General features: G+C 43.0%; 1 protein-coding gene across 2 annotated transcripts in view; it reads right to left on the reverse strand.

Annotated features, from left to right (window-relative positions):
- The window catches only part of THEMIS (thymocyte selection associated), a 62930-nt gene extending 49092 nt beyond the window's left edge, over positions 1–13838 (reverse strand). The window contains exon 1 of one of the 2 annotated variants that reach the window (XM_035109051.3): positions 12923–13838. In XM_035109051.3, the coding sequence (XP_034964942.2) occupies positions 12923–13013 (91 nt within the window). In that variant the 5' untranslated portion in view covers positions 13014–13838. The remainder of the gene's footprint in view (positions 1–12922) is intronic. The other variant, XM_088666118.1, reaches the window with a different exon arrangement.
- Between the last annotated feature and the right edge of the window lie 3252 nt (positions 13839–17090).

The following is a 17090-nucleotide window of genomic DNA, read 5'->3' on the forward strand; positions in this document are numbered from 1 at the left end:
CTGCTTCCAGTCTATTTCCTTTCTTCTCTTCATCATGGATGTAGGAACCAAATATTTTTAGCCAAAGTGCTGCATGTTTTCCTCAAGTTTGCTTGATTTCTGGTTTTTGGAATCTCAGTTCTATGGTATAAGAACATAAGAAGAGCTCTGCTTGATCAAGCCACAGGCCCATCTTGTCCAGCATCATGTTCTCACAATGGCAAAGCAGATGCACAATGAAGCCTGCAGTGCAAGCAGGACCAGGACCTGGGAAACCAGGGTTCCTCCCTTATGGCTTAAGAACTATTGACCCAGTAAGATAGAAGTGAAGCAAAAACAGATGCACCCACACATAGCAACGCAGTAACCTCCAACAGGGAATCAATCTCTAACTGCTGCTAAAGAGATGAGTGCTGATTGGAGTACGTAAAAAATGGTGGTAGGCAGGTGGGTGAAGGTGGGGGGGGTGAATGACACGCCCCCCTAAGCCATTGTCTGCAGCACTGGTTTTATCACCTGTGATGTGTGTTATAAGCACTCCTCATCGTCAAAGGGCATTTTGTCTTGTATCTCAGAAGCTACATCCTGTTATTCAGTTTCTCTTGCCTTGTACTCTGCTGTGCTGAATGATCTCACAGTCTTTGTTAAGGCCTGATCAGTTATGAACCGGCTACCTCCAAAGCTGGTGGTTTCTTCTTCACTGGAGGTTTTTAAGCAGGGGTTGGATTGCTATCTGTCTAGAATTCTTTAATTGTGATTCCTGCATTGCAGGATGCTAGATGACCCTTGGGTTCCTTCCAGCTTCACAATTCTATGATTCTATGTGCCATTCAACACAGACAATCCTTGTCCATGCCACTTTGTCTGCTGGCAAACATTTTGGAATGGTATGCTCTGTGACAAGTGGTATCAATGGACTGAATAAATATTCTTGTCCGTTAATCATCTGCAGCATCTAAATAAGCTGATTCTCAGAAGATGCAACATGACAGGCTTCTGGGAAAGTTTCATAGAATCATAGAGTTGGAAGAGACCACAAGGGCCATCCAGTCCAACCCCCTGCCAAGCAGGTTTCTTAGCCAGGTGTGCAGTTAGGAATCACTTTTCACCTGAGGCTCAGCCAGGGCTCCAGCCAATTGCCCTCCTGTTACGGTAGGTTCCTTCTGTCCTCCCAAGTTGTAAGGCAGGCTTCCTCAACCTCGGCCCTCCAGATGTTTTGAGACTACAATTCCCATCATCCCCGACCACTGGTCCTGCTAGCTAGGGATCATGGAAGTTGTAGGCCAAAAACATCTGGAGGACCAAGGTTGAGGAAGCCTGTTGAAAGGAGCTGTTAAGTCTCCAGGTCAACAGCTTTATCATGTCTCAGCTGTTTCTTTTCTGCTTTCTCAGGCCAGAGAAGAGAAGCTGCTTGTCTTGCTTGCTGGCAGGCCCTGTTGACTGGTGCCCCAATTCTGCCTCTAAGCAGGTGAGAAACACAGGGTGCAGCAGGGAAGTCCCCTTGCAGACCTTCACATCAAGGCTAATTGGTAAGAAGGAGAGTTGAATCCCCTTTTCGAGGACCCTGTAATTAACTGCACTTGTGCTGTGCTGCGGAGGGAGGAAATGAGGGAAGGCAGAACTGTGGATAAAGAGACTGAGCCCTGAACTTCTGTTTCCTCTTGCATTCTGTAATATACATGGGCACCTTTTCAGTATGTCCCTTTGGGTTAATAACTAAATTAATGTCCCCCCCTTCCAAAGGACAGTGTGAAAAATTTAACAAACCACCCTAATTTTTTTTTAAAAAAAACAACCAACAAAATAGTTTGAGAAACTCAAGCTTCCTGACATCCTAGAAGGTACAGAGTTTTGAGTTATGAACCTTCTTTAGCCTGTGAAAAGTAAGGAACCCAAACAACCCATTGCTAGTAGCAGGTAATACTCCATGCATCTCATGGCATATGTGTGGGTAGAAAGCTACAGTATTTAGCAGCTACTCATATAAATGGACCATTTTTCTCTGTTCCATGTGGGTGATAGGAAACACAGCCACTGCTGTCCACAACATTCCAATTTCCTTTATGCTACCTGCAGCAGAAAGACACAAGCAATCTGGACTGAGCCTGCCCAGAAGTCCCTGCCTTCTTTCCCTAGAATGCAAGGGAAAATCTGGAATGTTCTTTGCAGACTGATCTCTCTGAGCTATTTCAAGAGTGGAAAGTAGGGAGAGGACTGGCAAGAGGCACGTGGTTTCAGTGGGTACCTGCACATGCCTAGAAAAGTGAAGAGTGGGCAGAGTTCAGTCTTGCAAGATTTATTTTGTTTCTTACTAGAACCCTGAGAGTCACCAGAAGCAGTCAGTTGCAAAAGAGTGCTGGAATTTGTTTTGTGTGCCAGACCTGAGCTCCCAGTTGCCATGGTTAAACCACAGGGAGTCAGGAATCCTTGCTAATCTACTTCAAATCACCCAAAAGTCGATCAGGAAATCCTGAATTACCAATTCCTGGCATGGCAATGACTTAGAAGGCAATGACTTAGAAGGGAAATAACACCTTTTGCCACAAGTGAAGAGATTTGCAAACAGCACTTCTTCAATGCAAGCAGAAGTTTCCAACTTGAGGGGAACTAATCTGGGTCAAGGGCAATGGTACTTATTGAAACTGAATGTTGTTGGTCTCAAGAGAGAATGGAGTGTGCTACTAGGGGTGAAGTCAAACTGCTATGTTAGAAGCACTGAAGTGACCTCCCTAGGGCGCAAGCCTGGGCAGTGTGTATGGAGGATCTGAGCTACCCACACAACAAGAATCCCCTCCTGGCATCACTGATGTGGTCCAAAGGAAAGCAGAGCAATATGTTTGACACCAGCTTGGCTGCAGGGGTTGCCAGGAGGAGGTGCCACCCTTAGTTACTCCACTCAGGATTTGTGTATGGTTTACTCCTTAGCCTTTGCTTTTAAGGTGGCAAAGGTTCACACACTGTTCCCATTAACTCCTTTCTCCCATAATAATCAGCAGGCACAATAGGGGAAGGCAATGCCATGGAGTGGGAATTGTTTTCAGCTAGATGGCCACTTCCCCTTATGGAAAACCTTATTGGGGTATAGGTTTTTTTAAAAAAAGGTAAACCAGTCACCAGTCACCAGTCAAAGGTGACTATGGGGTTGTGGTGCTCATCTTGCTTTCAGGCTGAGAGAGCCGGCGTTTGTCCACAGACAGCTTTCTAGGTCATGTGGCCAGCATGACTAAACCGCTTCTGGCACACCGTGACAGAAACCAGAACACGCAAAAACGCTGTTTACCTTCCCGCCACAGTGGTACCTATTTATCTACTTGCACTGGCATGCTTTCATACTGCTAGGTTGGCAGGAGTTGGGACAGAGCAACAGGAGCTCACCCTGTTGTGGGGATTTGAACTGCTGACCTTCTGATTGTCAGGCCTAAAAGGCTTAGTGGTTTAGACCACAGCACCACCTGCGTCCCTGCTATTGGGGCCATATTCCAGTGGTGGTGGGGCAAATCAAAAGTGGTAGGCTGTATCAGAACATGACTCTTACTATTGTGTATTTCAGCATCGCAAAATCAGAGGTTTTGACACCACCCCCACCTTATTATATTTATGAAATATTTGGGACCTGAATTCCCCCTTTTTCCTCTTCACCTCTTTTTCTCTTTTGTATTCTGTCTATCACCCAAATGTTACTCCATTCTATATATGTGTTTATTTATAACCTGCAAAAATTTCCTACATGCATACATACTGCAGATATGTTTACAGAGCCTATCAGAGATCCTGCCAATTCAGGAATGTCTATTAGACTGTATGCCATTATTTTACATTTTAAACTGCCTTGAGTGCAGAATTGACACATTGCACATTACCACATGTGTGGTAAGCAAGTACAAATGACATTACTTATGGAAATGTAGCCCATCTTCTCAAGTGTGGTACAGAACGTCCTGGATCAAGCTATTCATTTCAGCCAAGAAACAAAGTAATTTGAGCCACCTGTAATCAAGTCATTTCCCTAGTGTTGCTGACAAGGCGTGTGATCAAGTGACTTTTAAGATAACCCCTCATTTCCAGTAATACGTTAGAGTCTCTGCAATGCATGTAAGAATCAAAAGCACATAGCTGGAGTAGATTATGCTATGCACTATATTTCATAGTGTATGCATAGAAAAAAAAATGTAATGCATTTCTCATTGTCATCATGCAAAATTTCCTGTGTTTTTCTGCACAAAGAAAGCATGAAATCCATCAAAGACATAAAGGTAATTAAGCAGAAATACTGATTCTTCCTTTCAACTGAAGAAAGATGTTCCATACTCATCTTAGAGGAAGCTGGAATAATGCAGTCTATTTACTAGGATCAAACAATGCCCCTGAAGGCTGGAATTAAAGAACTTAGATGCCTTTGAATCCACCTTTTTGAGATTGCTACTTTGTTCAATAAGAACTACATTTATATCCCTTTACAACCTCTTTCCTGATGTTTTAAAAAACAAATCCACATTAGCCACTGCTGTGATCACATCAAAGCAACCAAACAGTTAGTTCGATAGCTTTTCCCTCAGATTCTTCTAAAATGTTAAATGGGTGCAGGGTGGGAGTGAGAAATATATATTATGCTGGTTTCTTTTTATGAGATTTTCCTGTCATTAAGTCTTCCAGTAATATTTTACTTTACGTGAAACATAACACTGTAAATTTTAGATAGTTTGTATACTACATGAGAGGAAACAAGTTGTGCCTTCTAGCACTGCATTATGACAGAATGATTGAGATTTTAAAACCCATTGTTTTAACTTGTTGTTTTTATTTGCAAACAGCAAGTTAAAACAATAGGCTTTAAAATATATTCATTTGAGTTTGAGAAGATGCACTTTTGCAACACAGGGATCTTTTAAGTAAAGCTAAAGATTATTTTTTTAAGTACTCATAGTGCAATTCTTCATGTTTACTCAGAAGTAACTTCCATTGAATTCAACCCTATATATAGTAAAGGTCAAGGTAAAGGGACCCCTGACCATTAGGTCCAGTCATGACGGACTCTGGGGTCGTGGCGCTCATCTCGCGTTATTGGCCGAGGGAGCCGGTGTACAGCTTCCAGGTCATGTGGCCAGCATGACAAAGCCGCTTCTGGCGAACCAGAGCAGCACACAGAAACGCCGTTTACCTTCCCGCTGCAGCGGTACCTATTTATCTAATTGCACTTTGACGTGCTTTCGAACTGCTAGGTTGGCAGGAGCTGGGACCGAGCAACGGGAGCTCACCCTGGCGCGGGGATTCAAACCGCCGACCTTCTGATCGGCAAACCCTAGGCTCTGTGGTTTAACCCACAGTGCCACCCGCGTCCCTACCCCTTTATATAGTACCCTGAAGAAATACCAATCCTCAAAACTAGAGTGTAAAAAACTAAAGTTACCATCCAGTTTGCAGCTGCATAATGATGATTTACTCTCCTGTTTACATCCAGTATGCTCCCACCCCACATTTTGTACCGCCCCCCATCGGATACTCAAACTGGGAGTCGCAGGTATCAACCCACCCCCCAACATTATCTGATTCACTCCAAAATTTGGGTGTTTTGTAGTTAACAGAGGTTTCCAGTGATGCTCCTAAATCCTGCAAAGGGGCCCCATCTTTTATCGCCTAATAAAGCATTCACTGCTGCAGTGCTAGAGCTGCAGGGGTCCTCCTCCAAGTTCCCAGAACCAGAGTGGGTAGTAGCAGTGCAACTTGGACTGTCCCCATCAGCTCAAGGACAGTGGCCCTTTAAACAAAAAGGGAAATCTCAGAAACCTTGACACCTGCATGGCTCAGGGGCTTCATGAACCCCAGCTGCTGTATATTGCATTTACTTTCCAATGCCAACACCTGCTGCTGTGTCTTCTGCAGCTTGTTCCTTGCCATTCCTCCACTCCTAGTTGTGTCTCTCCCTGTCTTTCTAGGAAATTGTCCCCCTGTGCTCAGTGGAGCTTATGTGACTGCAGCATCCACGAAGGCATCTTCCCAGTGAGTGAATGGATCGGGTTGAAACAAGCCATATCACCTGGACCTTCAGCCGCCTATGTACTAACATACCCAGAGGGAGCTCCCTTTGCGAAGGTGAGTACTGTACATATCTGGTAGCTGACTGCTTTTTGTTCAGGACATCCAGGTTTTGCAAATACCTACCCAATAATTAGAAGAAGCAAGGGGCATAGATTTATCTCTCCACATGCAATAGTAAAACTTTAAATGTCAAGAGCTTTAAGCTATTTCTATCCTAGGCAAATCCTTTAAAAATCACTTCTGCTGTTTTTTTGATTTATTTCTCCCCTGATGGGTTTATGACACTTTCTGCTGTTTCTCATTTATCTGGCGGGTTTGAACTTTGCATGCAGTGACAAAGCTTTGATGTAAGTCCCATCATTTTACAGGAAAGAGTAAGTTGACACCTCAGAAGCTTTTTATTTTAGAAAAAGAAACACCTTTTTGTTTGTCTTGCTTCCCAACTTCAGAATTAGCTGATATTAAACATCATTCTAAAGTAATGTATAAGTGAATTAACCCGCTTCTGCTCCTGGCCTGCATGTTCCCTTTGTCAAGATAGGGCCTATATTACGGATCCGGAAAGGTCTGACTAGTCTAATTTATACAAGCAGCTTGTTCAGGTTGCTCAGTTTCAGATGGATGAGAGGGCAGATGGAAACCAAGAGATGCATAGGAGTGGGGGCCAAGGGATAACATTATAGGACTCATAGAAAACATTAGTCATTTTGGAGCTGGGAGGTGTGGGCGAGGTGAGATAAGGAATCAGCAGAATGTGGGACAGTATTATGACATTTTGCAGCGATTTGTGACCTTTTGTTGTGGGATAACACCTTTCTTAAACCAATGCATTCTTGAAACCATGCAAAGTTTGCCACCGCAGGACTGAAACTCTGCTGATCAATTATATTTTACAACCCCCTCCCCACACAAAACAGTTACTGAGCTAAGCAATAAATAGAAGAAACATCTGGTGTTTATTTTATTCTGTTGGAAAAGTTATTTGGCACATAGAGAAGTAAACATTTAATTCAATAAACTGTGTGGCCTGTTTTTATGACTCAAACCCTTGAGAAAACATTAGATGACATAATATGATATTTAATTAATTTCAAAATGGCCTTGGTTTTTCTTTTTTAAGCAAAAATATTTTTTAATAACCTGAAAGAGGAACTTTTAAACATTCTCTGCAGGCCAGTTAATTATTTGTATTTCATGTCTTTTGAACTCAGTTGGAACTAGAACAATTTTAATCTTCACGCTAACTGGATTATAAACCTTGCTCTCTGTTTTATTAAGCACACATTTTATTCTTGTACCTATTGGTCTTCATTCCAATAGTCTGGAGTCTGATTATTTGCCTGCAATGGACGCCATCAACCTGAACAATATTTATAAGTGTCTTTCTCTTCCCAGAGGACTTTTGTGGCTGCTCCTCTGTGTTTGTTTGTGTTTATTTTTAGATTAGTTTTACCTCCTATACCTGCCACTTTTTTCTTACTGCTGTTTAATTTTGTTGTTGATTGTTTAATTTTTGTTCTGTTAAAACTGTTGTAAGCTGCCCTGAGCAGAGCAAATGAAAAGCAGGCCATATCACATAAATGCTAACAAGCATTTTTATGCAAATGACACCATTTTACATGAAAACAACAACAAAAAGGTTAAAACCTCAATCAGCATTCTGTCACTAATTTTCACATTCAAGCCTGACAAGATATTAGGCATTCCACATGTTGTTAATAGTCATTTGTATTTTTCAGGCATATGGATCTATGCAATATTCATAATTGTAACAGAAATAGTTTTATGTCTTGATAGGAAACTGTCCTGATTTTTCCTTCCTGACAGACAACCAAGGGGAAACTTTTTTCCCAAATAATTGGAATCTGATAGTGGAAAGCAATTGAGGTTTGTTTGGAGTTTTTTTGGGTACTGGTTGTTGCACAGACATTTTATTTATTTCTCTTCTTGCATACCAGTTGTTGTTAGAGATTCATTCCCCGTGTTTGCATTCATGGGATTGTTGTCTATCACATGATGGTGTATGCTTTCATTCCACAGTGACAGAGACAGGATGTTTGTGTTACTGTGTTCCGTGAAGTGGGACTATTGTCCTTTGTTCATTCTCTTTGCTGTCTGATGCTAGAGAGAGGGAGCCATGTTGCAGTGCTCTGTGTGTAAATAAATATGTAAATAATATGTAGATTAGCCACATGCTGTGCTACTGAGTTCTAATACGCAATTGCGCAAACTCTGCGGATCCGTAAGTGTGCTGATGTCAGTTGGCATCAGTCGCTGTGATATTCGGGCTGGAAAAAGCTTTTGAAGCTCCCAAACGATTGACCAGGAGGGAGAAAACATGCCAGTTGGGCATGTGTCTCTGCCAGGGTCCTACTTGCGAGTAAGAGAGCCTAACAGTTTTCATAATAATAATAATAATAATAATAATAATAATGTAAAAAATGACATCCAGCCTGATTAAGAGTTCAGAGGTCTCTTCAGTATTTTGTGACCCTTTGATTGGCCCAATAAAGATAGTGCCTTACTCGGGATTTTGGAAAAGTAAAAAACTGGATTACTTTTATCCAGACTGTTTGCAATGACAGACCTTGGGGTCTCAAATTTGGTGCCCCCTGCCTCTCCTGCTCCATTCTAAATAATAGTTGTGAAGTCCCCTGTGGTGTTCCCAAGGCTCTGCACCCAGTGCAACTAAACCAGTCGCGTGCCCCTAAATGTGCCTCTGCTTTTTGGCTCTTTGTCCCTGTGTATGCACCTAGGAAACCTTCATATTGTTGTTGTATTTTCTTAGCGAGTATGTGAATAGATGATAGAGATAGATAGATAGATTAGATATGGTTTTGTGGGCAAGCCACTGCCTCTTTCATGTGAAATTACATGATGACCAAGTTTAAGGCCCAGTTTAAGAAGTAGATAATCTGTGGGTTAAACCACAGAGCCTAGGGCTTGCTGATCAGAAGATCAGCGGTTCAAATCCCCGCGACGGGGTGAACTCCTGTTGCTCACTCCCAGCTCCTGCCCATCTAGCAGTTCGAAAGCACGTCAAAGTGCAAGTAGATAAATAGGTACCGCTACAGCGGGAAGGTAAACAGCGTTTCCGTGTGCTGCTCTGATTTGCCAGAAGTGGCTTTGTCATGCTGGCCACATGACCTGGAAGCTATACGCCGGCTCCCTCGGCCAATAACGCGAGATGAGTGCCGCAATCCTAGAGTTGGTCACGACTGGACCTAATGGTCCGGGGTCCCTTTACCTTTACCTAATCTTATATAGTCCATTTTTACCAATGCTGTGTCTACATCTTCAAATCATATGTAATATGAATTATTTAAATAAATGGCTCTGGGCAGCTCTACATTTCTCTAGGGAAAGATTACACTTTTTTGCTTCCCTGCCATTGGTTTAATTAACCCAGCAGAAAATTTAATTTACTTGCCCCCTGGAAATTTTTTATATTGTTATTTTAAAAAGGCATCTTTCTTCAGTGAAGAGATACTGAAACGTGTGTCCTAATCTCTCCAAAATCAATGAGCATACTATGTGCTTAGACTGCTAAATGTCAAAATTTATGAAAATATTCTAGAAGAGAAGATGTAGCAGAGTTTCAATTTATGTTAATCACATTTACTTTTTTATTGTTAACTACGTTCAGTTGCTGATTAGAAAGGAACTAACAAATTATTATATTTGAGAAGCCTCATAGTTGCTTCTCTGACTTCCTCCTCTCTCTCTCCCACAAAGATATAATGGTGCTCAGGCCACAGTAATGGGCAGTAGGTTTCTTGGCCAGGTCTGTTGGTCCATCTCATTCCTGTGTTGTATAATATGGGTGGGCAGAATGAAGGTTGGGATCTACTAGAAGTTGTGTGAGTGCTTTGCAGAGTAGATTGGCAAGGGTTTCTGACTCGTAATTATTTAACAATAGATATAGCAAAATGGCTTTGTTTTGTTGCTTTTATTATGCTGCTGAAATGAAGACCAAGAGTCGTTTTTGCATCTGTTAAAGATTGGTGAGCATAGCTCAGTTCTAACACTGAAAACAAATTCTGGGGCTCAGAAAGTGTGCTCTTTGTTTCTAAAGGCATGTCTTTTTGCACCTGGTTATCTGGTTGGCAGATCTTAAGGGTTCTATTAAAAGAAAATAGAGCAGATCTGACAAGCTTTAAAGCCTGCTCCCCCCATTTTAAATCATAGAATAATGTAGAATGGGGGAGAGAAATGTTACTCGTATGCTTCAAAAGTGAAATAATGCATATGTTTCTAAAATTACCTCATGCAGACACTCCAAGTGTGTCTATTTTCCAGGGACAGTCCCAGATTTACAGAAGCCATCCCAGTTTCTGATTTGATCCTGGAATATCTCGCCTTTCCTTAAGACGTCCCTATTTTCATCAGAGAAATGTTAGAGTAGGCTTCCTCAAACTCGGCCCTCCAGATGTTTTTAGCCTACAACTCCCATGACCCCTAGCTAGCAGGACCAGTGGCCAGGGATGATGGGAATTGTAGTCTGAAAACATCAGGAGGGCGAGTTTGAGGAAGCCTGTGTTAGAGGGTGTGGTAGTGGCATGGAATGTATGGAAAAATTCTTTTGAGAATCTCTTGTTTCCCTGCCTCTTCATGCTTTACATGAAAATACAGTATAAACCTCAACATATACTATTCAGCTTTAACCTGTGTTTGAAGACAAGGTCTTTTCCGCAGATTTTTTTAAAATAAAAAACATACCATTACATTTTTTGGTCAGTGTTCATAGTAACTGAAGCAAACATGGGCTTCAAGATAGAACAGTGAGAAATTATATTAGAAAATATAGTTTCTGAGGCCATCTTTTTATTTTGATGTGGTTTGTGGTATTCTAAGTAGAGCATTCTGTAAAACATTACGGTCAGCGATGGTGAGTACTAAAATACAATATGGAACGAACAGGGTATGATGTTAGTTTCCTCGCAATGGTGTCGTATATGCGTATTCAGTTTGATGCAGAAAGCACTGTTGGTTCCATAGCCTCTATTCTTTTTGTCTTAGTGATCTCCAACTTTGCACAGATAAGGAGGACCGCAGTTGGTGAGCAATCATTCTCCAATTGCTTTCCCCATAATAAATAAAGAACACCAAAAGCAATGTTAGAGCAAGGCACACATGCACACAGATTACAGTAATGTTGCACAGATTGAAATTTAATGTCGAAGAGGTTGCCACCTCTCTCCTGTCCAACAGCTCCCTTATTTAAATGGCATGGGTGAAAGCAGAGACAGAGTGAAGGGAACAAAAATGTATGTGGAATAGCTGCTTCCCCATGACCAATTTGATGTGGCCTGCTGCAGACCCATTCTTAGTCTCCAGGCCACCCTTCTGAGAATTGCTTCCTATTTTATGTCATTTGTGCATGAAAGAAGGAGATGGGGCAGTGAGTGAGCGGGTGGCTTGGCTGCTCCACTGCGGGTGGGAAGCCTTGCAGTGATCCATAGGGCAGGGAAAGAGAAGAGAAGGCAGAAGAAGAGATAAGGCAGGTCAAATAGACAAACCAAGAATGGCCTAAACTGTGGATGGCTAACCTTTTTTTGACCCATGATCAACACGTTGAAGGCAACATGTAAAAGTGGGCATGGCAAAAAAGGGATGAATTTAGTGGGGTCTTGGAGGAAACACATCTTTTTATCTGGCTTCATGACATCACAGAAGGGGGCCCATGGGAGCAGTCAATTTTCATAAAATGACAAATTTTGGTTGGGGTCTCAAGGGCCTACAAAATATTGCTTGTGATGGGCAGGCATGGCCTTCAGACTGTGGGTTAGCAACCTTAACGTAAACTATCATTGTTAGACACCTCTCCCACCCCAATAATCAGCGCTATAAAACCTAATGATCCCAATGATCTTTCGAAGGATGCACATTTCATTCCAAGTACTGAATGCAGAGATCCAGACGTGGGAACTGTAAGCATACCGGTAGCAACTTTGGATGTTCCCAGTCCTTTTGTGCATTGCTTTTCCTAGATCTGGACCTTAATGAATTTTCTGATTTAATGGCTCATCTGCATCATATACCTGAAGCTCTATGGTGGCACTTTAACAGTTCCTGGAGACAATCCTGGGCACTGTAGTCGGTTAGGGGTGATGGAATCTGTATCGTTGTGAGGTCAGCACCATTAGCAAACTACAATCCCCAGGATTCTCTTCACGACTTTTAAAGTAGTACAATCCTGCTTTAAATGTATGTCTCATTTCTTTAATGTCTCATATCTTGGAATACTTTGAAAGCAATACTAACACACACACACACACACACACACACACACACACACACACACACCGGCCAATGCTGATGGCTAGGATTGGGGGTGGGGTAGTTTAGTAGGGCACATAGGTCTCTCTCTGTCTGCCTCCACCAGTAGAGAACAGCACTCTTGGTATGTCATGATGGAGGGTCCAGTTTTTCCTAGCATGTGGAAAGCCATGAAACAGGATTTTGGGGCGGGGGGGGCAGAAGCTTTAGATCCAATGGACCCAAAGCCCTGTGTATCCTTCACGGGACCCAATCCTTAGGCTCGTCAGTTACAACAGCAAACCTGTAAACGTAATCACATGCCCCCCCCCCAATGATACGAGCCCGGATACCTTGGAATGTGGCAATAGATCTGCACTCATCTGAGCCCCCAAGGTTGGATTGCTCTACCTTAATAGTTTATGTATGAATGCTGGCTACGTCAAAAGCCAGGGTCAGCCTCATCTGCAACCTCTTCTCTGTATCTGTCTTTAGTATGTACTACCGGTATAAGCGAACTTGCTAACGATGGCTGAATGTTATTCTCTTACAGCTCCTAGCTGTTCAAATGGTATCCAGACACAGAGCTAAAACCATAGTCACCACTACTTACACCCAGCCAGAAATATTTTCTTAGAACAAACCTCACCTTCGTCATAAAAGCCAGACTGGATTTGCAGAATCCGAGGGAGAGAGTTTGGATCCAAGGAATGGATGAAATTCTTCAAGCTTGAGGCCATGGTCCGTGCAACAGCTGAAAAAAATTGTATTTAAACAGAAATACCTGGTAGGATGCTCTCTGTTACCTCTTGCACGTAAAAAAAAGGCCTGCAAAATCTGAAGCAAGCTTTCTGTGGAAAGGGAGAGGTTCTTGAACTTTCTCAGAGTGAAGACCACTTCCTCTGACTTCACGTTGGGTTGGTGGAAGGCAGACATAGGAAGCTAAGAGAAATTCACAGCAGCACCTGGCTATATACTAGCTTGTGCTTGTGCCATTTTGGGCTACAGGAAATGCAAAAGACAAGTGGGTTTATGTCAGTAATAAAGAAAGGGTGGTGACAAAAGAATTTGCCAACTAGGATATGGTTTGGTACTTAATGCAGCTGCAACGATGCACACACAACAATAATATCTTGTCTTAAACCTTTGATAGTTTGACACTGAACCTGTGGAACATTAAAAAGTACTGCTTTTTCTTCTTTTTAAGGAAGCCACAAACTGTCTTTGAACAGATGAAATGAAACTGTTTTGCTGCTGTTGTTTTGCAGAATTCATAAGGGAAATGAGATAGTTTAAAGGGAAGGTGCCATCTATGACCTGCAGTGGCTAGTGAAAAGTAGCAGGAATGTTTGTGTCCACACAATGCGCAGCTGATGAGCACGCAAAGGGCGCAGCTGATGAGGGGGTCTAGCTTGTGTATCCTTGTGACCCACCCTGTCATTTCAGCCCATGAGGGAAGGTCACTTTGACCTCTGGAATGCCGTTTTGTTGCCTGTGTAGACAAGGCCCGTTTTGAAGGCTCTGAATTGACTCTGTGAGAACAGGAGGCTTCCTGGTGCAGAAGTGACTGTTGGGGTCAGTTGGTAATGCTACAAGGTAGATGTGAATGTTGCAGCAGTTACCGTTGCTTGGAGAGGATGGGGGGGGCAAGGATAAATGAGATGATTCTGAAGGAAGTGGGTCACAAAAGGAAGTGAGATGGTTAGCTCAGATTCAATTATATTTGCCTGAAAATAGAGGAATTGTGCCCTATCCCACTTGAAGCACTGGTAATGATATTTTTTATATTTTAGTTCAAGGGGGCAAGACACACACACACACACACACACACAGAGAGAGAGAGAGAGAGAGAGAGAGAGAGAACATTTTCTTTTCATCGATCTCATATTGGCAAGAACCAGATCCTGGAGGTCCCATAAGGCAATTGAGGCAATTGTTTCTCATCTCAGACAATTATTATGGAAATGCAGCTCCCACATATTGCAGAAAGGGGAAATTGAGATGATCATGAGTTTGCAGCACCTTCCATATGAGGAAAGGCTAAAGGTCATGATCTCTGAAAGCAGCCCTGTTTAGGGAGGCTTTAAATGTTTAATAGATTATTTTCTTTTCTTTTGGAAGCTGCCCAGAATGGCTGGGGAAACCCAGCCAGATGGGCGGGGTATAAATATATTATTATTATTATTATTATTATTATTATTATTATTATTATTATTATTATTAACTCAACTCTTACACATTATTGAGAGTCTGGGGAGCAGGTTGTGCATTTTGTTTTCTTGTCTGAGAGAATGAATGTGCAGCACCTTTGTGTACATCTGAATTTTCCCTGATGTATCAGAGTGCTTGAATTTGATAAGCTTCCCTGCATTGGCTTAAAAGAAAACCCGCTTTTTATTTTCGTCAAAACACAAACCAGCACAAGTACTTTGGACAAAGCCTGCCGGATAAGATCGATGGCCCACCTAGTTCAGCATCTTGTTCTCACAGTGGCTGACCTGTGGAAAGGTTGCAGGCCAGATATGACCACATCACTCTACCTACCTGCAATTCCCAGCAGATGTGTGTAGGAAGCAGAGCTGGCTCACCCATGACGCGGGCTAAAGTGCCTGCCTCAGGCGATGGAAGTGCAAGATGTGGCACTCTGCCCACACCTGCTGCTGCCAAGAGGGTGGTTGGTGTATTAGTGTATGGCAGGCATCCCCAAACTTTGGCCCTCCAGATGTTTTGGACTACAATTCCCATCTTCCCCGACCACTGGTCCTGTTAGCTAGGGATCATGGGAGTTGTAGGCCAAAACATCTGGAGGGCCGCAGTTTGGGGATGCCTAGTGTATGGCATTGCTATTCGTCTTCCCTGCCCTTGGGTGGAGAGGCTGAGCAAGCAGCAATACTTTAAGGAGTGCCCCGGTTCCTGCAGAGTTCAGTGAGAGCAAGTGTGGGGTGATGGTAGTGGAAGTGGAAGTGGAAGTGGGGTGTGACACGGCAGGCCAGAAGATGACTGTAAGAGAGAGGGCTTGCAGAGAGCAGCCCACTCTGCTTACTTCCATCAGATGGGAGAGCAGCAGCAAGTCTGGGAGGGAAAACCAGGAACAGGAAGGGTTAAGAAGGGTCCAGGGCTCGGCAGAGTCCTGGAGGCTCAGCTCCAGGCTGAGAGAAGGGAAGCTGGGGAGGAGCTAGCTTCAGCAGGGGCTGGAAAGGAGGGAGTAAGTAAAACGGCACCTCAGGAGCCTGGTTTGGGACCACGGAGGACCCTTAGAGCAAGGAGGAGGGGCGTTTGGATGCCCAGTCTTAAAAGAGGGGTCAGAGCCCACGAGACGCCATTGTGGGCTTCTGCCCCATGCAGAGCAGACATGATTTGAGACATCTCACCACTGTATATAGCATGCACAATAAAACTCTGAAAAATCTAGAGGGTGTGTGGAGTGCTTACTCGGGAGTAGCCAACACCCATCTGTGACAATGACAATTCCCATTTCACCTCAGGTGGCGCGACCAGGCCACCCCTGAAAGCTCTAATGGGTTCAGTCCTGATTTGGGGGCATACACCATACACCAATATTTTTTTCCACCAAAGAAATACGTTTTGAATGTATAGTTTATGTGAGCTGTGCAGTTTGTTGATTTCTTGCCTTCGGCTAACTGTCCTAAATCACAGGTGCCTGTTGATAATCTTAAGTGATCCACTTATGGTTGAATAGCAGCCCACATGATACATCTGCACTAGACTGGGATGAAGCCCATACAGAAACAGCGCAAGCTCATTATTTAGTAGAAATGCAGGCAGGTTTGTTTTTTTTAAAGACCAGAGCAGAAACATAACTGGTCAGAAAAGATATACAGTTGTAACTTGGAACCTGAACGCCTTGGTGCTTGGATGTTTTGGCTCCCGAATGCCGCAAACCCGGAAGCGAGTGTTCCAGTTTGCAAATGTTATTTGGAACCTGAACGTCCAATGGGGCTTGCGCAGCTTCCGATTGGCTGCAGGAGCTTCATGCAGCCAATCAGAAGCTGCGCTTTGTTTTCCAAACGTTTTGGAAGTGGAATGGACTTCTAGAACGGATTCCGTTCGACTTCCAAGGTACAACTGTATTTAGAATCTGTCTCAGAAAAAAATCTTTCTGACTTGGAGGTATTGGTCCGTGTGGCACTCTTGCAAGGGTGACCATGGACACCTGGGTTTCAAGACTTCTCCAGAATGAAAAATATAGATTTGCTAAGGAAGAACCTCTTGTAGATAAGCTGCATTTTCTTTTATGTTGTCATAGCTGACAATGACACCCTCAAAAGTCTTTTGAACCAAACTACTGTACATTTAAACAATCCCCAGGGCACCAAATACCTCATTCAAAGGCACCAAGGTGCACACAGGTGCCAGGTTGGCAATCCCTGGTTTATAGCAACTGAAACACTAATATATCAACTTGCAGGTTATTTTGTTAGCGCTCCCAGATTCTTAGGTAATTTGAAAGTAGTTGGAATTTGTTGGCCACTGTGTCGCTCAGGTCCTTTGTTGCTAAGGTTTCAAAGGTTTGCTTTGTGCTGTTGTTGCTTAGGTTTCAAAGGTTTGCTTTGAGGGGGAAATTATTCAAGATCTTCAGGTTACAAACCTCTTTAGTTTTCAAGATGGGAAGAGAGATATTTCACCTGAGTTTTTAAGCTATTCTAAGGAAGCTTTTTTCAACCCCTGTTGTGTACAAGATTTGGCTGATGATTCCATTGAAGCAGCGTGCATTGAAGCTGACAAGTCTTATAACCTAGTCCGGTATAACACATTAATGATTCCTAAGGGGGTTTTTTTGGTTATGATTTTCAAAT

Source organism: Zootoca vivipara, chromosome 3 (genome assembly GCF_965207765.1).
Source record: "Zootoca vivipara chromosome 3, rZooViv2.hap1.1, whole genome shotgun sequence".
NCBI lineage: Eukaryota > Metazoa > Chordata > Lepidosauria > Squamata > Lacertidae > Zootoca > Zootoca vivipara.